General features: G+C 39.3%; 1 protein-coding gene across 11 annotated transcripts in view; it reads right to left on the bottom strand.

Moving 5' to 3' along the window:
• ptprsa (protein tyrosine phosphatase receptor type Sa) overlaps window positions 1-21,537 on the bottom strand; it is a 218,031-nt gene that overhangs the window by 104,409 nt on the left and 92,085 nt on the right. For all 11 annotated transcript variants that reach the window (XM_060882282.1, XM_060882275.1, XM_060882309.1 and 8 more), the window contains one exon: window positions 13,730-13,916. In XM_060882282.1, the coding sequence (XP_060738265.1) occupies window positions 13,730-13,817 (88 nt within the window). In that variant the 5' untranslated portion in view covers window positions 13,818-13,916. The remainder of the gene's footprint in view (window positions 1-13,729; window positions 13,917-21,537) is intronic.

Genomic DNA, 21,537 nt, shown 5'->3' with positions numbered 1-21,537 from the left:
TCTAGCACAGACATGTGTAGACATTTTAACATGTGTTTTTTGTTAACGTTTTGTGTTCACGTGTCTGCCCCACACTTGATCCGTGCCGTGTTGCCTTTGCCAGCGCAGAATCCTTGTCTTTGTTTTGTCGTTGTACGTCTTTGTGTAGCTTGGTCTTAGTTTTTGAGTTTCGGTTTTGTTTGTGTTTTGTTTATGTTATGTTTATTCATTCATTCATTAATTTCTTATCACTGTTCTTATTTAGCTAACCTGCATTTGGGTCTTTTTATCCACAAAGACACCCTGGGTTCTCTGACAATAATGAACATTTATAGATTAAAGATTTGTTGAAGGACACATTTTGGTAGTGCTGGCAGTGCTTACACCCTTCTAATCAGTAGTCCAAAGCCCCAACCACTGATCAATCACTTCCTATTCACTAGACATACTAGCAACCACAACTTGCTAAATTAACTAAGTGCCCCATTCACTATTATTAAATATAGAATTAATGTTTCATGGCATTAATTGGCTTAATCCTTGAATAATGACATTTAAAAATAAAACCCTATTAATACCTACTATGGATATTCCCTCTTATAGACTGTACTCTAGGCTTTGCCAACTTCAATAGTAAGAGTTGTAGCTTGTGATCATCACCCTAATCAACTGTTCCTTACACTTGTTTCCACTTTAACTCAATAAACCATGTTTCTTAAGTTTCCTTCATTTCAATGTTCATAGTTTGGAGCTGTAGACTTCAAAGTACCTCAGGTCTTTGGAGTTTTAAGGAAATTACCTTTTTTTTTTTACCTATGTTACCTATTGATTGATATTTCCATCTTAAATCTGAGTGTGTCTGACTAGGCCACTTGTGATTATTGAAACAATCCAAATAAACATACTTTGTGCAAACATCCAGCTGAATAAAGTCATATAGCTCACTGAGTAAAATATAAAACATTTCAGAGAGAGCTAAAGGCAGAAAAATAAGTATTGAAAATGACATCAGATGCAAGAAAATGAAACAGCTGCTACATATACTATAATTTATGCTTTTAACCATGCCACAAGCAAAATAATATGCAATAATACACACAACAAAACAATCTAGATACGGCTCACAAATTTTCAAAATCCCTGGTAGCCCTTTGGGCAGGCACTCTTAAGTTTTTGGTAGCCCGAACTGAATTTAAGTAGCCCAAATAAAATAAAAAACAAAAACAAAAACAAAAAAACACTCATACAGTTTAAAAATCTACCATTGTAGACTGGTTCTATCATGGACAGAATCATACCAGAAAGAGAACAGGTGGTCCTCAGTTGCACAATGAACGAGAAGAGCAGCGCTGAGCTGCATCTAGAACAACTTTACACGCATCACGTTCAGTCCAAAACAGTTAATCTAATCACCAAACATGCAAAAGTTCACTTCAAAAATGAAGAAAGAGATGTCAATGAGTTTGAAAAGTCTGAAAAAACAGGGCAAACTGAATGAGAGAGCATCATCTGTATTATTATAGCTCTAATACAAAACATATAAGACCATTCAAGGCACAGAAAAACAGAAAGGTTATGTAAGAGGCGAGATAGGATTTTGAACAGCGTTCTGAACCACGACAGAAATCACTGTGTCAGGGTGAATCACTAATCTTTTCTTATAGCAGCACTCACAGTTCACTTTTATTCATTTCTTTTTGTGGTATTTTAAAAGTGCTACCATTAGAAAGAACAATTAATGTAATTACAATACCAGCAGCAGCCTGTAGATAGAGGTGGAGTTAGTACAACCATAAAGTATACATGAGTCACTACCTTAACGGCTACATTGCTGTCAACAGTTTTTGCTTTTAGCACTTCAACACATGAATTTGAAAACCAAGAGACCAACCAAGAATTCAGAGGTTGGCACAGACAAGTAAAAGGTAGCTGAAGCAGCTAAATAATGTTGTGCTGCAAGTTCATGATTGCATACACAACAACATCTCTTCAATTTTACTCTTTTACTCTGTATGCTGTATCCTAGAATACCATGGGGTCAGGTATTTGTACTAGCAAGCCACCAAGGTAATGACCACCACCGAGCTGGGCAAGTTGGAGCTTGCTAATGCAAGGGAATGATAAGCTCACACCATTGTCAGATAGCTGTTTTTCCCATGTTTCTTTTGAGATGTTGTTAGGGTGTCAATGTGAAAGGAAAATATTTTGCCTGATTCGTTGGCCTGGTGTTCCTGAACCTAAAGCTACATCCTACAAAAGTTTATGGTATGTTTGGGTTCCCTTGAATAAACACCTTTTTTTAAATATATTTTCTTAAATATTTGCCCTCTTTTTGAAAATATCAGTTGCAGATTTAATGTACTTAAAATCTTTTGTTACACATCTTACAATGGTAAACAATGATGTATACAACATTACAGTCCTATTTGGATTGGTTTAAAATTTTGGTGCATTGGCTCATCAGTACATAAATCAATTTATGTAATGCAGTCTCAGGTCTGTGGATGCCAAACTGTTCACAACAAATTTAAAGGTGGTTCAGCCAATCAAATTCTACAGTGGTAAAATATCCATTTTATATTTTATGTACCAGATGACATATGAAGAACAGTAGACCTCAAACCCTCCGATATTCAGAGAACTCATAAACATTGGGTTTATTCTATTAGCTTATCTGGAGGTAAATGGGTGGTCATTATAGTGGAATTTTTAAGTGCAGAATCAAATCAATAATTAGCAAACCATCCACTGCTAACAGGGAAAAGGACAGCAAAAGTGAAAAAGCATGGAACAGTAAAATTAGAAGAGAAAGAAAAAAGCTGAACTGTATGTGGTGGATTTTGACCATTCTAAGGAGATGAAGCCACATCATTTTATTTCCAAATACATCATCCTCTTTGAGACGCTCTATCTGGACCTCTTTGATAAGAAGGCTACTTCTGCCCCCTCTGTTCAGAGTGCTTCTCACTGTTGGCTCTAATGGGAGGCCAGAGGTGACACACACAGTTAGATGACTAACGCTATAATCGATAGAAACCTTTTGGGGCTGAAAAAAGGCCTCCATTATGAGTGGTATTAGAGAAGGGGAAGCAAAAAATAGCAGCACTATTTACTGTTGAAACCCCCCAACCCCCACCCCCCAGCAAGCAACGATGGGAATAAAAGGCACTTGTCGTCTATCTTATTTTTAAAATAGGTACCTTTCAAACACTGATTGAGGCTAATCTGTATGGGTGAATGAAACATTTGGGCATAGTGAGGGTGTTACACACAGTTCTCCTTCAAAATCCCAATTACAGCAGTGTTCACTGTGCACACTAGTGCTCCTGATTTAAAATAAAAAAAAAAACATTAAAGAGGACCACGTACAATTAAGTGTGCACGGCATGCATCCACTTTATAGCTACTCCAAGTAATGACTGGACAAGGTTCTTTTGTACATGCACACATACTCGGCTGTTCATACAGAGTGAAGGTATATTTTGATGGCTGCAGGATGGAAAGAGGCTGCTTCAGCATGGAGTCATCAGCTCTGAAACCACCTGTTTCATATCTCTCATATATCTCTCATTTTCTCTGTGTCTTACTTACAGCAGCACCTCTGTCCCCTGTTTAAAAAATATTTAAATAATCAGGACCCAATGTTCACCAAGTGCTGGTCATCATTATGTAAACTTCCCATCCTCTCACTGTCTCTCATGATGGGTAGTCAACTGCTGTGGAGATTTTTCTAATGAGGAGACGAAAAAATAAGATAATCTTAGATCTCCTTGGTGTGCATGTGTAGAGGCACGCGAGAGGACTCTAAGGATCTTCAGAGCAGAAAATTGAGGCCACGTTTGTGTTCTAAATTTACCCACTCTCAACTCTCCGATTAAATGGCTTACAAGTTGTGTAGCTGTCTAAAGTTTTACTTTGCGGTTTTGAATTCAAAGAGAGCAGAAATGGCCTGGCTTTCTGAATCAGAAGGATGCCACTGATTCCTCCTCTCTCTGAGGATTAATGGGACAAGAGCCAATCATGGATGTCTGTTCACAATAAAATTGGGCCAAAGCCTAACAATAAGTGTGCTCTTCCAAACAAATTCCAAACAGACTCATCATCATTATTGGATGTGCCAAATTTGCTAACAAGTCAATCCTAGCAAGCAGAATTTTCAGGCGTCCTCCAGACCAGAGCATCCTCCATATCAGAGCAGTAGCAGAGAGTCAAAAACTCACACATTTGCATTTTGATTTCATTGCATGAGTGATCTAAAAATGGTAGTTGACTTCACATCAGTCAACGGTAGCATGTCTTAGCCCTCACCCTCTTGAGAAAAATGCTGGACTTTATGTGACTTGATCTCTTGAATTATACAAGAACATTTTGAACACAGTGATCGATCTTTTCTACATCCAAATGCGATTCTGCTGGATCCTCAAAGGTGACATCACAGAAGGCATATTCTTCACACAGCCCCACTGTGTGTTAGAGTCTGTTTCAACTAAATAATGATGACTCGTCCCGTCCTTTTCTATGGCTCTGAGAGTGTTCTGCACAGCAGAAGCACATGGGAATCTCAGATGTCTGGAAGAATAATAATATTGAAGTTTCCCAACCTGCTTCTCACAAAGCAGTTGCTCTGCATTTCCTAAAGATTCCTAAATTTTGTGTAGAGACATTGTTTTAGAGTCCATAGTCAACACAAAAACATCTAGAGTCCAGAGTCAACAGGCAAAACGCTGTTTGGACAGTCCTTTCAAATATCTGTCTGATACAAGAGTCTTACAGACTCAAAGGAAGAATATAACATTATTCAAAGCCTCCTGAGGGAACAGGAAATGGTTCACAGTGTTTGCATGAATGGCCACCTGCAGACTTTGCTGAGTGCTTTGGAAGCTGTTTTCAGCAAGAAAAGGAAATAAGGGTTGAGGAAAGAAAAAAATGTTTTCCTCCGTTTTACCTTCATGTGCGATTGCTTGAATGAGGTAGGCATATATTGACCATACTGATGACTGTAGCTATATAAATGTTAAAATAAGATGAATAAATGAAGCTAAAGACAAGATTGTAATAAATCTAAAACAGTCAGATGCTAGATATTTAAGGCATTCCAAATAAAGCCTAACTAAATACTAGCAATTCCTGTTGCCCATCTTAAGGTTTGGGTTATTTCTATTAACCAAAAACCATAAATGTTATCAGAAACACAAGGGGAATGTCAAGAGTACAGTCTTAACCAGAGAAAAGCCTGCAGAATAGACAAACCGAATTTCCAGGTCAACGTTGTTCAAGACTGCAGTGGCATTTTTTCATATTTGCATGCATGAATATTTGATTTATGTTGTGTGGTGAAATATGTAGAAATTAGTTCATATATATTTTGATTTTAAAATATAATATAGAATATAAATGATTTTCTGTTGTTTTCACATTTCCATTGGACCAAAGAGCCATCTCTCTGTGAGCCAATAGCTCTGAAGACTATGCAGCCACTTCACTCTGGACAGTGCTTCTGTTAGCATTCACCACATTTCAATATCAAAGCATTCCATGCAGAGCACTGGATCCTGAAAAATGCCCTCAATCTCTCTCCCTCGCACTGTCTCTCTTTGAGGCCACCAGTGGAAAGATCTGTCAAAGAATCTCAAGATCAAACCACAGAACTGAGCCAAAGCTCACCCCGTTGATGAATAATGCCCTCATCTTATCATTAGAAAGAGAAAAGTAGTTGAGAATTATTATTCTGCAATGTATTCTTTAAAACCTGCAGGCTTGTCTATTTATCCTACAGCAGGGGTTGCCGCTACTGGACCGCGGCCCGGATGGCTGAAAAATTGGAGTCGATAAAAATGTATCAACAAAACTGCCCATAGCCCAACAACTCTAGCTTCGGCAGCAGACAGATCATATGCATATGATCATCTGTCAATTATTTTGCTCAACAGAGCAAAAATACTAATTATAGAGAGAGAGATAAAGCCAGCAAAAAGGGTTTTTGAAAGCAGTTTTGATTATACTGTCTCTTCAGACCTGCATAGTGATGATTAAAGATGATTAGACAGAAAAGGACACAAGTATTCTCTGCTACAATATCCAAAACAAATGCCTCATCTGCTCCAAGTAGTGTTGTACATTGGAATAAAAAGTTGCAGGATTGGGTGGACGTTGAGGTCTTTCAAATTTTTAAAAAATCAGTAACATAAATATAAATCTCAAAAAGAAATTAGGGTAAAGGTGGGCATTGAGGATTTCCAGGAAAAAGATGCTTGGCTAGTACTAGGAAAATCTTCTGATGCACTTTAAATATGAGAGCTGAAAATCTGCTTACTGACAAAGCAGTGGGAGTGTTTAAGAGGGAGTGAGGATGGAGGTGATGCGAGATGGACGAGGTAGGAAGGTCACCTGCGATGCCATCTGCTGCAGATGGTGACAACTATGCCAAATACTGCAAAACGTGGTGATAGACACGACTCTGTGAGACATGAATCAGCGAGAATGAGCAAGACAAGAAAGACTAAGAGTTAAAGAGCAAAAAAGATCTGATGTAATAAGCATCCCGAAACCACCTCTGCCATTCAGCTGAAGTAGTTAATCTTTGTATAATAGTAAACTTTTTGTATTGTGTTTATTATGTTCTGTAAAGCAGCTTTGAGACAATGTCCACTGTTAAAAGCGCTATACAAATAAAATTTGAATTGAAATGAACTGAATTGAGGCCAGTGACATGACGCTGAGCAAAGCTGAAAGGAATATTTCAGACTGTGAATTTAGAGTGGCAGGTGGGCTTCAGAGTGACAAAGAGTGGAAACAGGTAATGAGAGATTTTAAGCAGCCACCTATAAGCTGATCAGACATGCAAACGGAATAGAGAGAGAGAGAGAGAGAGAGAGAGAGAGAGAGAGAGAGTTTGTAAGTTTTCCTAGGGGCAAAGAAGTTTTCACTTGGCAGCATCACAGAAAAATTAATTATTGAAATCACCCTGTCATGTTCAACCCAAGTCTATCAAAATTAAGAGGTGTTGGCGAGGACACGCTTTGGAGACATACTCTTAAAAAGATTACATGAAGCCAAAAATCACTCAGCAAATAAATCAGGGGGATTGAAAAGAGAAATATATGAGGAGGAAATGATTTACGGGTAGTAGTACCAAGAATTGGTTCATATGGTCTGGGACTGGACTAATTTAATTCTCCTTAAGGTTAGGGAACAAAAAAAAATCTGTTTCTGAAAGTAAACTGAACTACAATCACACGCTGAATCATTTGCATGTCTTTCTCAAGCTACCTGTTTTTAGTTGTTCTAGATCATTTTGTTCATTTTTGGAGATGAAACGTTAAAAATCAACATGCACCCATATGTTTTGAGCTGTGCAAAGTATATTTTAACTGTTGTTATGCTTAAAATGGTGTCATGGTAAAATTTAACAGGCAATGCCAGCTGCATACTGAACACTGCAGCTAGAAGCACTATAATCAGCTGAAGGCATAAGCTAGCTTTTCATGTCCAATGTCATAGCAGACCAGAAGTTTGATGAGGTTCTTGCATAGCTGGTTCATTTGCATATATCAAATGTATGCAACAGGTAGTTCTGATCCACTAAGCTGAGTGGAAGAAGTGCTGTCCCAAGAGTGCTGAAATTTAGTACAGTAGCACTGGTGCATTTCACTGCGTCTATTCCTCCACTTGTCCTGTGACATAAAATTACAATACTAGCAACAGTTACTCCAGTTAACACTGAACCTGTTACTACATTTGCAATGGTCAATAAAATGTGTTACATGGCAACATGCAAAACTCAATCGAGCTGTGGCTTATTAAAATATTTGAACGTTGTGTCTGAAATGTCCGTTACTAGTGAAGTTCAGGTTAATGTCTGTTACTGTCTGAGATTCTGTTATTGTCTGGAAGTGCCAGTTTTCCACCAACATTTCCACCCAAAAAACATGCAGTTGGTAGAATAGATACTGTAGGCTAAACTCCCTGTGGGTGTGAATGTGTTTGGTACCTGTGATGGGTTTGCATACTATCCATTGTGCATGCTTGCTTTGTGCCTAGAGTTCCTTAGGCAGGCTTGAGATCCAGAACAAAGCACTTACAGAAGATGAATAAATTAATTACCAAAAATTTAGAGAAAAACAGAAAATTGTGTGCATTTAATTTTGGTCAGTTTTTTTTTTTATTCCAGTTCACATAATAATGCAAAAAAATTCCAACACCAAGATGGTGTTGGTCGTCTATAAAAACATTCCATTATATTCTGCTTCCCCAAAATATCACAAAATAACAAGCAGCCTGTGGTAATGTGCCATTATGAAAAGAAAAGTAATGCAAAATAGCATGCTTTCTGACTCACCCCATATACCTTAATATAGATTCTTTACCAGAGTATTATTGTGCTTTAGCCATGGACCTGGGGAAAAACAGAGGCCTCATTTATTGAGCAATAACCCAGTGTGTGTGTTGAGGCGAGCAAAAACACAAAGCAAGGGATTTTTCAGGCGCTGAAGAGACCGCAACGGGATGAGCAGGGATATTCTGGGCGACACATACTCTCACTGGACAGGGTGTGTGGTGGCTGGTGGTTTTAGAGGGTGTTAGAGAGCAGTGTAATAGAGGGTCTGGTTGTAGTCTGGGCACGGTTTGGCCGGACGCATGGGGCTGGCTGTTTTTAGAGTGTATTACAGTGGAGGAGTGTGGGAAAATGACTGCCACTGCTGGCGGGAGATTTGGGAGATATGGGGGTTATCTGATTATCCGCTTCCTCTGAGGAGCTTGGGGAGACATAGATAAGAGAAGCTGAATAAAAAAAGTGGGGTTGTATATCACAACTTGCTAACTCGTTTCACATCTTGATGTTCAGTGTATAAAAGATAAAAAGAAATATGATGTTAAGTTGTTTTGATGGGGTTTTATGCAGTGTAATATCACGTATTGACTACAGCGTTTTAGGCTCATGGTATCCTGTCTGTAACCTAGTGAACCGGTGTTAATGTATTTATCGACTGTTATATGTCGCTCTGGATAAGGGAATCTGCCAAATGCCATAAATGTAAATTTATTCAGCTGGATTGAATTAAAACTTTTTGACAATTTTAAAAAAAAAAAAAAAAAAAAAAAAAAAAAAAAAAAAGATTTGTATTTATCTAGCTATTTATTTGTAGGTATTTATTAACACAATATGCAAATTAGGGTAGAGAGGAACTTTTATAGATTACAAAAAGCCTCTTCATTTTAATAATTGATTTTAAAAATGTCTATTTTAAGTCTTTTAATGTTTCAGGCTGTTTTTGGTGGATATATTAAACAATAGCTAATATGAAAAAACTAATCTAATATCTAAGCACATTTTCACTATTTAAAATTGCATTTCTTCTTCTTCTTCTTCTTCTTCTTCTTCATCTTCTTCTTCTTATTATTATTATCATTTTTCGTTCAACACTTCACAAGGGCTAATTAGAATAACAAGCACAAAGGCCACGCCTTCTTCACAGGGACTGACAGGCACAAAGGCCACGCCTTCTTCACAGGGACTGACAGGCACAAAGGCCACGCCTTCTTCACAGGGACTGACAGGCACAAAGGCCACGCCTTCTTCACAGGGACTGACAGGCACAAAGGCCACGCCTTCTTCACAGGGACTGACAGGCACAAAGGCCACGCCTTCTTCACAGGGACTGACAGGCACAAAGGCCACGCCTTCTTCACAGGGACTGACAGGCACAAAGGCCACGCCTTCTTCACAGGGACTGACAGGCACAAAGGCCACGCCTTCTTCACAGGGACTGACAGGCACAAAGGCCACGCCTTCTTCACAGGGACTGACAGGCACAAAGGCCACGCCTTCTTCACAGGGACTGACAGGCACAAAGGCCACGCCTTCTTCACAGGGACTGACAGGCACAAAGGCCACGCCTTCTTCACAGGGACTGACAGGCACAAAGGCCACGCCTTCTTCACAGGGACTGACAGGCACAAAGGCCACGCCTTCTTCACAGGGACTGACAGGCACAAAGGCCACGCCTTCTTCACAGGGACTGACAGGCACAAAGGCCACGCCTTCTTCACAGGGACTGACAGGCACAAAGGCCACGCCTTCTTCACAGGGACTGACAGGCACAATATCCTTCACAATATATCCTTTAGTCTGAAAGGAGTGCTTGTGTGTTCCCGAACCTGTTCGCAGCTAATCTAATAAATGTACTGCATAGATCTCTCTCCCTCTGTCTCCCTCTCTCTTTCACACACACATAAACACACACAAGGTTTTATTACCACAGACAAGATTTATTCAAGAGCCCTTTTTTTTTTTTTTTACTTTAGATTAAAAACGTCTCGTCTATTGATTGATTTATGGGAAAGGGTCGACATAGGAGAGGAGATTGTGTGTGTGTTGGTAGAAGGGGATGACATCATGCTTTTAGCAATCTTCTGTAAAAATAAATAAATAAATAAATAAATGAATGAATGAATAAGGGACAACATGCCCAGTGGAGTTGGGGGAGAGTTCATGAAGAAAGAGAAAAGTGGGGATAGAGTAGAGAGAGACCGCAAGAGATAGAGAAAGAAAAAAGAGAAAAAAGAGAGAGAGTGTACTTACATGTTCAGACAGTTGCAGAGCCACCTGCTTATTGTGTTTGCGTGTGTTGTGTAAATGTTTACTTGTGTGCGCATATGTGGGGCTTAATGCTTTGAAGATCTCATCAAAACAGGTGCATGTATGAAAGACTTCGTAATTAAGATGCAATTAGCTCAGAGACTGGGAGAGACAGAGGGAACCATCCAATCAGCACTGGCCACAGAGAGTGCATGTGTGTGTGTGTGTGTGTGTGTGTGTGTGTGTGTGTGTGTGTGTGTAGGATACAGAATGGTATTTACAGTCATGGACCAGAGGGAGACCGACTTTGCCTTGCATGCTTATGATCTCAGTGTTGCACACTTCAATTGAAAGAGTAAGAAAATGACATTATCTTTCAGTACTGCTTTCTTCACATGTACATATGTTTATGTTTTTAAGATTTCATACTGAAGCCTGGAAGAAATTCCCCAAAAGCCTGGAGTTCTCACACAATGTTGATGTTCCTAAATATGGCAGAATCAATGGAAGCTTACACAGCGGCAAATGCTAAGTGCAATTAGTCTTTAAACATTCATTAAAGCAACATATCTGAGAAAAAGATTTCTACAGTCTCAATGTCTGCATGAGGTACAGGCATGTGAATACTAGCTAAATTATTATCTTCAATGCTAGCTAAATTATTATCTATCTAGCTATGCTAAGAGATAAAAATAGCATGCATTTATTTGCATAGAGTCTATTTTTAGTAATTTATCAACAAATCTGAGGTAAATGTAAATATTATGAATAATTATATTTGGTTGGTAGTGTTATAAGACTTATAGCTAACGTGGAACCTGCCTAAATTGTCATCCTCTGATGCTAAGTGCAATTTGTGTTATTCGAGTTGTATATAGTCTTTTTTTAAGTAATTCACCAATATATCTGCGGGTAATGTTAATATTCCTGTCTGGCTTTTACTGGCATTTTGCCTTTATAGTGTCTGTATACAAAAGTGAAATAATCTGCTTCAGTCATTAGCTAGTTTATGCTTGGCGTCAATGATTTCCAGTTTCCTAGCAACAGTGTTCTCATACAAATTGTATACATATACTCAAGTTTTATGAAAACACCAATGTGACACTATTAATTTTAATATAGCTAAAATTTTGGGATATAAAATTTACATGAAAGGCTCTTATAACCCTCAGCCTGCCTGAGAGGAAAAAACTCTCAGAACTGTGGAAAAAAAGGAAGAGAAAGGGAATGCTGATAACCTAAAATCATTAGTTGGGGTGAGAGAACTCTAACAAGGGAGAAAGAAAGAGAGCAGGAGAGAGAAAGAGAGGTGGCAGACATAGCAATCATAACCTCTGCTGAAGAAAAAAAAAATGGATGGGGGATATGAAAGGAAAGAGGACAAAGCATGAGAACGGCTGCTGGATGGATAAAGACAGAGAAGAAAAGAGAGAAGTTTTCTGTTGTTTCTGAGGTTGAGGTGAATAAAGGATCAGTGAGGCAAGCTGGACTGATTACATACTTGCTCAGAGACAAACATCAGCCAGGCGCTTGGCTTTACTGTCCCAACCCATGCAGAGAAAAGAGGGGGGAAAAAATTACTCAAGCAAACAAAGACACGGACAAGCGGCCAGCACCTCTTCCTCTCCTTCTATGTCCTTATATCTCCTGATCTTTCTTTTCTCATCACCTGAATTATACATGTTTTACCTGGAGTCAGTGCAGGGGAACAGTGGGCTTTTACGCCCCCCTTTCACGCTCTCATTCCACTGCCTGCTAGTTTTTAGCTAAGAACCAGTACAGAACGAATCTTAAAGTCAGAGCGTGTGAGAGCCAGGGCAAATAAAAGACAAACTTGAAAAGCATCCGCATCCACTTAAGTGTGTTGAATAAAGACCCTGTCTTTTAGAAGTAAATAAATACTATATACAGTGAACACTTTAATGTGGGAAGCTGGTCCAAACCGGTTTACTACACTGCAAGCTCCAAGCTAGAGAACTGTTTCCTGATTCTGACCCTTTAATTCACCTCTGCACTGCACAATTTCTTGCTCTAACACAACTCATAAACTTATTTAAAAAAGGCTTTGATGAGTGTGGATACTCTACAGTGTGTGCTCATGTTTATCGTCATATCTTCTCGAATCCTAAAAGGATGTGACCTGCAAGCTAGTGAGGTAAAACATGGATTATCTCTCAATGGATTATCTCTCAATGAATCACTTCATTTTGCAAACTCTTTTACCCTCAAACCATGAATTCTGTTCCATGAATATTCTATTGATGTTGATATTATACAGAATCAGTGATTGCAGTCATTAAAAATAAGCCATGGTGCCATATGCATGTAAGCATTAAGGAAATGCTGTTGTGTTACCAAATCCGGCCCACACTTTTAGTTCGGTTTGACCTATGAAACTATTTACCCAAAATGTATTAAAGCTATATAAGACTGAGGTTCATTGTTCAGAAAAGAATAAACAGCTACATGTTAGCTAGCAATTTCATTATCCTCAGTCATTAGCAAGTACATGCTTGGTCTCAATATTTCCCTGTTACCTAGCAACTGCCTAGAAATTTACCTACTTGAGCAACAAGCGCTGTCTGTTTTTCTTCCGATATCATAAGTACGCATTACCAAAATTACAATACACAAAATGGTTAGAAGGAGTTATTATTAAATTAAATATAAGGAATGATGAGAACTGAGAAATGGGAAAAGTTGACGACAGATGCTGCTAATACAGTTTATGTGTTGTATCTACAGGCTTAATGAGTTTACCCTCAAAGTGCAGCTGCCTTTAATAAAGCCCTCATTAGGAGTCCTATTAGGATCTGAGAGTGGCCATGGAGTAAAATGTAGATTTAAGTCTTTGCTGTTTTATGCATTTATTTATTTAAGTGCGATTCCACATTTTTTCCTGAATGTTAGGACAAAAATATTTGACAGGTATTATGCTCAAAATCAGTTTAACACACGCTCTAAATATTCTAATCAGTGATATCTACAATAGGCTTCGGTGTCAGATCTGGGATCAGTTAACTGTGTCCATGTGAACATGTTGATTTAAACAGAGCGGTCAAAAAAACACGACTGCAAGTTCACCACAGCATGCATGAAGAAATAACAAACACAGTTCCAAGTTAAGAGGCTTTCAAAGCGAGCTCTGGCTGACATTTTGTTTGGACTTACACAAGGCAAGCGATCCACCTAGCAGTGGAGACAGCAGCAGGCTGCTCACACACAGCAGCGCGGCCATGTTGGGAACCATTCTGCACATGACCTTTGACCTGGCAAAAGAGCCACGGTCCCACACGAAGCAGGGGAGGGGATGGGGTGGGGTGGTGTGATGGCGTCAGCACGCTGGATGTTTAACACTCTGCAAAAGAGAAAAATAATACAGTCTGTTAGCAAGGTTTGTTTCTGCTTTACTGAGAATTCTTCAACAGCTAAATGTGATTTATGGCAACCTTTTAGCAGTCAGGGCAACTTTATCTATTATATATATTTCTATATAACTGTTTACATATCAAACTCCTCTTTTAAATACATACAATTTTGGCTTTTTATTCCTGAACTTTACACTGAAATTACACATTAGATTTAAGATGACATTATTTATAGGTTTTTGGATGATGCATTCATTTGATCTTCATTAAATTGGGAAGAAATGGAAACAGCCCCAAGTTCTTGGGATAATTGTGCAAATATTATGACTGTACTCCAATACATAAATATTCCCCTTAATCCACTACTGTTATGCAACTATTTTGAAATAATCAGAAATAAGAGGAGATTAATGAGATAAAAATGAGCGAGGAACACACATACACACACACACACACACACACACACACACACACACACACACAGATTTATCCAGTAAAAACTCTTCATTTCTTGAGCTACATTATTACATTATTGGAAAAATATATAAATATACATAAATCAAAAGTGCTAGCCATGTGTTTGAAACTGCCAGAAACTAAGTGACAGGTGTATATAAAGTCCTCAACACTGTGACAGTTATAAGCTCTGGGCATTGAAGCACATGTTACATCTCGAATGTTTTAAAATGTACAAAATTGCACAGTTTAAGGCAAGATCAACGGCATACAGTGAAGTGACAGAATCAGACTTTTTGCCTCCAAGCAGACAGAACTCAGGGGGTACGTCTTATAAGTGTGTCAGTTTATAATTCCAGGAACTTCCATGTGGATTTCAGAATCAGCGGTGGCAAGTAAAGACATTTATTTGTCTGACATATTGGCAGGAAAAAGACAATAAAAATGTCTATTTCAGACCATCGCAGTTAACAGATTTGCATTCCAGTCAAAATCCATCAATAAGTTCTCCGATATCGTGTGTACTGTGACTGATAAAAAAAAATCAGTCCTGTGTTATCATGTGTGAAATCTTGCTACATAGGGTATATAGGGAAATTGTACTATATAGGGTTTGCTTATTGATATGACAGTTCTTATAGCTTTTGTGTTAAATCATTTTATTTGCATGGTAAAAACACATTCACACACAAACCTTTTTTTTTTTTAATTAGCCCACTTGCTTCCAATTCTAACAAAACATTGTAGATATGCTTGCATTTCTGAAACTGTCTCAATCAATAGTTACATTTAATATTGTGAAAAGCCAGAAGAAACGTCAGAAGTTTTGTTATCACTCATGTTATAGCGGCTACTTAACAGTCTTTTCCTCACCAGACTCTTATTTTCAAAACTATAAATTTTACGGTTACAAAGCACTGACGGGAGACTTCTTCCAAAACAAAGTTAAATAAAGCTCCTGTCACCGAAAGCTTCACCATATCAACAGATACACGTTATTATTTGTTAAATAATACGCTTAATCCATCCATTATTGAGCTTAGATTGTGCAAAGTGTCTGCCATACAACTCCATGTTACAACAGAAATGATAATATATTCGAGAACATTTCTGTCGTCCTCATTCATATCATCCTCTGGTGGAAGTGTCAGAAATGTGACCTTAATTGAGACCCCTAGGATAATACATTCATTCATTCATTCATCTTCTACCGCTTATCCGAACTACCTCGGGTCACGGGGAGCCTGTGCCTATCTCAGGCGCTCATCGGGCATCAAGGCAGGATACACCCTGTACGGAGTGCCAACCCATCGCAGGGCACACACACACTCTCATTCACTCACGCAATCACACACTAAGGACAATTTTCCAGAGATGCCAATCAACCTACCATGCATGTCTTTGGACTGAGGGAGGAAACCGGAGTACCCGGAGGAAACCCCCGAGGCGAGGGAGAACATGCAAACTCCACACACACAAGGTGGAGGCGGGAATCGAACCCCGACCCTAGAGGTGTGAGGCGAATGTGCTAAACACTAAGCCACCGTGCCCCCCTAGGATAATACATGATTATGGTTAATAATCATGTATTATCCCTATTGACTTACTATTCAAAATATCTTTCTTTGAAACAGACCAAAACTAAAGTTATATGAGGTGAGTGATAATAAGATAAGACTGATGAAAAGACTGGAGGTTCATTAACTTTCTTTCAAGTAGCCTGATATGTCAGACCAACCCCAACTCCTATTACTTTCTCACCACACACACACACACACACACACACACACACACACACACACACACACACACACACACACACACACATTCCGCTCTTATCTCCAGTTCCCATTATTCACTAATCTGCTAATCTTGTAATTAAAGAGACACCTATTGATATTTCCGCTCACAACAAATTGCTATTAATCCTCTGTGAGTGATTCTGTTGATGGGGTTGTAGAACAAGTGATGAGAAATGCTATATGCTCTTAGCTGGCGCTTTTTTAAAAGACGATAAGCACGTGCCGTGCTAATTGCTAACACTTTATATTTCACATGGCCAATGACAGTATGATGACTAGCTTAAGTTTTCTAGTTGTCCTCAGATTTTAATTAGCTACACATTACAATTACCTTACTATTCATATACCTATGACCTTAGCTAGCTTGGCTGTATTAGGTGCAAAATATAAACAATACAACAGTTTGCCTTGGGTGAGACTGCTGGCTAAGAAATTTAGCTTCCAGGTAAAGTTACACAATATATTGGCTAATGTAAGTTAGCTTGCTAGTAAACGTGGTTCCTGGTGTCAGTGAGTTAGTGTTAGTGAGTTAGCTTTATGTTACTAATTTATAACACACAATATATAGATATTAATATTGTGTAAAATCAGTGTTTAATAAAATGGGAACACTAATGCGATGTTTTCTAATATTTGAATCGAACTTCAGACCCTTGCTGCTGTCACCTAAAAAAAGCTAATAAAGATGACTTTATCGCGGCACTTTACATAACATGCTGCAGTACTCACAGACACACACGTGTCTGCACTTCCTACACCTACCCGGAGGGTGCACTCTACGCACCGCATACTCTTACAATAAGCCTTTTATGCTTTCTCCCTTGAGATCTCCACTCGGCACAATGACTTCCACACACATACCTACACGCACACACACAAATACGTGTGTCAATCTGGCCCTTTGTTTGCGAGGCCTTTCCCGAGGGCCATGCAGTCACAACATGAGACTGAGGGCCTGCTGACAGGCAGTGTGTCAGAGAGCAGCTCTCTGTCAAAGCGCACAGCAACACCTGCATTCAGGTTCACGTTAACAAAGGACAGCGGCGGTGTGGCACAGGGACTGCAGGCGCCATGTGCCGAGAGTGCAGGAAGTGTCAGAGCCTTGGCTCTATGCGGCTCAGTGAGTCTGCTGTCACGTTTCCAGTCAGGTGCTAAAGAAGCAGGACACTGTTCCCTCTTTTGCTAATGCTGAAATCTTCCTGCAGGAGATCTTTCTTGCAGTTCTGACACACATTTAACATGCCAGACATCGTCAGCTTGCCATAAGGGATGTGGTAGCTTAGTATTAAGTTGTTGGAACACTGCTTGGAAGGTTGTGAGTTCGATTACCAGTTTCACCAAGTGTCCACTCCTGGCCCTTGAGCAAGGCCCTTAACCCTCAATTGCTTTTATCTGGAGGCCTCGTTTTACTGCACAATGAAATCAAAATTGGACTTTCAGAACTCTCTGTACACATCTTCTGCCATCTAAAAAATATATATCTGTGCTTATTTTCACATTGATAACCTGGTCAAAAATATTCACTATAATTTAAACAAATGACGAGTTCTTTGGGCAAATTCAAAATGACTTTTCATCTTCCTTCTTCTTCAAAAAATATTTGAAAACAATGTTTTCATCAAGTCTCTTGTGCTGTCACTATTTATTAGATTGCTACAAGCTGAAAGACAGCGTGGCTCTGAGGAGCGGCGCCATTCTGTGTCCAAAAAGCCTTTAAAATAAACGAGCACAGTGCCAAAAATAGATTTGTTTGGTTTAGGTCTGGTCAGCTAAGTTGTGTTCTTCTGTGCATTTGATAGCTATCATGTACATTACAGTTAGAAACTTCAGGAGTCTGAGTAGAGTAACGTGTTTACAGCAGTAGCAGATTAATCACAGGTTTCAGTGTAGTTACATCCTTTGTGCCGACAAAGTGGGATTGCTGTAGTACTATGAAGTGCTATTCAAAAATATTTTGGGGACTCAGAGTCAAGACAAATTGGATGCAACCCACTGGACTGAGTAACTTGATTTTGGGAAAATAGCCAGAAATGTATTTAAATCTAAAAAAAAAAAAACTACAGTGAGATTACCATCTGCTCATAAACCATGATGAACTGTGACATCATATCAACCCTATATGCGAGAATGTGATTTAAAAGATTCTGACTGCTTGGATCAAATGCAGCATAAACACTGGACCTCCAAAAAAGAAAGCCTGGTGACTAGTGCAGGGTAAATAGTCCACAAATTGGGGACACGTTTCTCTGTGTAAATGTGAATGAATATAAATTTTGCGGTCACAGGAATCTAGGACTGTTTCTTCACCATTACTAATCCTTGCTGCACCTGATTCCTATCAGCTTAACCCATAACCCTGAAACAGACAGAGCTGTCTCTTCCCAATGGACTTTTTTAAAAATTGTATTTTTACTACCCTTGCCAAAGTACGAGGCGCTACATCAGGTCCGACTCCGTCCCCTGAACCTTTTGTTCTTCGGTGAGCGGTGCTTGGCATATCAGCATCTCATGCAGACATGCACTCGCAAAACAGAAAAAAAAGGACGTCTGATATGCTAATCCTTCTGCACTGCAACCCCCTAGCTAAAAGCTAGCTCGTTGTCCCTGGAGAGAAGAAGCAGGTGGTGTGTCACATTCAGCTGATGCTCATCTTCCTGTTGATCACTTGCTCAAACCTCTGCACAGTCAGCTGGTAGAGGAACGCTGTCACGCTGCTTTACAGGTGAAGAGAAACGGAGGTGAGCCGGGAATATCAACAAGACCGCAAATGGATGCATCATTACACTCTGTATATAGGTGGGGAAAACGCTCAGCGTCGTCGCTTGAACAGCTTATTAGAGGCGTCTCAGAGCACGGGATGACCAAGAGTCGCTTTTGCAAGGTAGAATCATGGGGTGGAGAACTGACGCAAAGCAAGAAGCTTAGTAATGCACCAGTTTTCCATTCAAACTTTGTGAGTTCCTGGAGTCAGATGAAATCAGTGCTGCACACACTGACTTGCCGGGTGCCTAATCCTGCGCGTATCCATGCATTATTAATGCTAACGTGTTTGATTGTCTGAGAAAGAGTGAGAGACAGAGTAAAAGCGAGAATAAAAGTACAAAGAAAAGAGCGAGCGTGCTATGACGAGGCTAAACTTTAGTGAGATAAATCCAAACGAAAAATAAGTCTGCCGAACAAGCTTTTGAATTTGGCCGAAATGATATGAAGCAACATTAATGTTAGAAAAAGTATCTGATTAAAAAAAACAACAACATTATCATCCATTTAGTTTTCATTCATGAGAAATAATATTGTCTTAAACAGTAAAGTGTGAGGTACAAATTGTACACTAGTGTGTACAAATGAATGTGGTTTAAAAGGGGGGTGGGGGTGTGAATGGGAGCTGCAGAGCCACAGTGCTGTGTGTAAGGCGTCTACGTTTATGTGAGTTATGATTATGAAAACTGCAGAGCTATTTATCCTTAGGGAGAAAGAGGCGCTGACACATGGCAACGTTTCCCAGCTCTGCCTGCGGCTTAGACCTGCAGGCACTCTAGGGGTCTGTGTGTGTGTGTGTGTGTGTGTGTGTGTTCATTCAAATGGAAGGCTTGTCGTGTTAGACCATAAAAGAAGCAAAGGAAGGCCTGTGCATGCAGCAAATATGCATATGAAAATGTGAACTGTACAAAAGGAATGCAGCATAGGCATCAAGTAAAGAAGCAGATGCAGCAGGAAGACAAACAGAAGCAGAAAAGAAAACTTGTGCACGTGTGCACGTGTGTGTGTGTGTGTGTGTGTGTGTGTAATTTGTGATACCTGTGTGGGGAACAAGTGTCCCCATGTTGATAGGAAAAGGTGCGTTCTGCTTTGATAGAAGAACACATTGTGTTCCTGAGTTTTAAGCTTTCACAGAGAATGGCCAAACTCTTAAATATAGAAAGTGTGTGTGTGTGTGTGTGTGTGTAAGCTCTGGGTAATAAGTGTGAAGTCAGAAGCCAGTTTGTGGTCTCTTGTGTGTCAGATCATGTGAATTAAACAGAACAAAGTCATAACGAGCTTCCAATTAAAACTCCAGATTCAGAGCTCTAGAGACTGACTCAGTGTAGAGAGCAAATAAGCAACTCTGAGTATTTATCTGTCCTGAAGGTGCACAAGCCGTACATGTGGGATGTGTAGGATACAGATAAAGAGGTAATACAACACAAATGGTTAATCGGTATTAAACTGATACGTCTCATTTATAGGAGTCAGTGAGTTCTCCTTGGGAAAAATGAAGTCTTTGTTATAACTTCAGGATGGACTGCAGTAATTTTTCCTCCCCATTTATAAACAAAACACATTTCACTCGCTGTATCAGTCAAACACTGTACAAGACAAGGCCTCAATATTAAAAACAAAGCGATGAAAGTCCTGACTGTGTAATCCGCAGTGTTACGTTGCTACTCTCCTGCATGTTTGCCATTTTATTGTATACGACGGCTATCAAACGCAACCGAAGAGCATGGCCTTGCAATTCATAACTAAACCAAACACATGTCTATTTTTGGATTAAGCTATAAGCTATGGTGAAGACTGCTGGTTAGAACTTCCTCACAGCTCTCCTTTGTCTCATCAACATGAAAAATGCTGATTTTAAATATAATTATATATAATATATACATAAATATATTTCTAAGGCGAAAAAATAGATTTTTAAGATTTGTCTGCCTCCTATTGACGTTATATATATACAAGGGCACCTTTGTACAAAGAAACCTTTTTTCTTGTCATTTGTAAGCACCACCAGCTTGTCTGTTTTCAGATGGCTGATTAAAACTGTGCTAATTTTAGACTGCATTACCATACCATGTGAATTTCAAACCTAGTCAAGTCCACGTGTAAACCGTTCAATACTGTGTCCATGCCTCAGCCTTCCACACAACTATGTTTACTTTTTAATTCTCATATAAAGCATATTATTGGATTCAAGTAGGTTAAAGACGGTTGATGTAAAGCCTCTATCATAGTGCCTAATTGAATCGATGGAGCAGACAGTGTTCATTCTTCCACTGACATAAAAACCCAAAGAAACCCAAAAGCCATTAAATGAAATGAGGCAAACAAGCCTAATTGTGCATGAAGGGACTGTCGATTGTCCTTAATGTGACTCGAAGTGCGGCATGAGGCCAAATTACTTCAGGTTGTCATGTTCCTCTAAATCACTAAGCAGGTCCCACTTTGGGCTGTTGAGTGTGAGTGTGGATGTGGATGTTACTCTCCAGCACATCTCGATGGAACAGATCCGGTCAATTAAGCAAGAGAGCTGGGCCAAATCAAATCAAATCAAATGGGTACTCAAAATGCTAGGGTTTGAGGGAAGAGTTGTTAGAAA

Source organism: Tachysurus vachellii, chromosome 1 (assembly GCF_030014155.1).
Source record: "Tachysurus vachellii isolate PV-2020 chromosome 1, HZAU_Pvac_v1, whole genome shotgun sequence".
Classification (NCBI taxonomy): Eukaryota; Metazoa; Chordata; class Actinopteri; order Siluriformes; family Bagridae; genus Tachysurus; species Tachysurus vachellii.
This window is presented reverse-complemented; position numbering and strand designations above follow the sequence as displayed.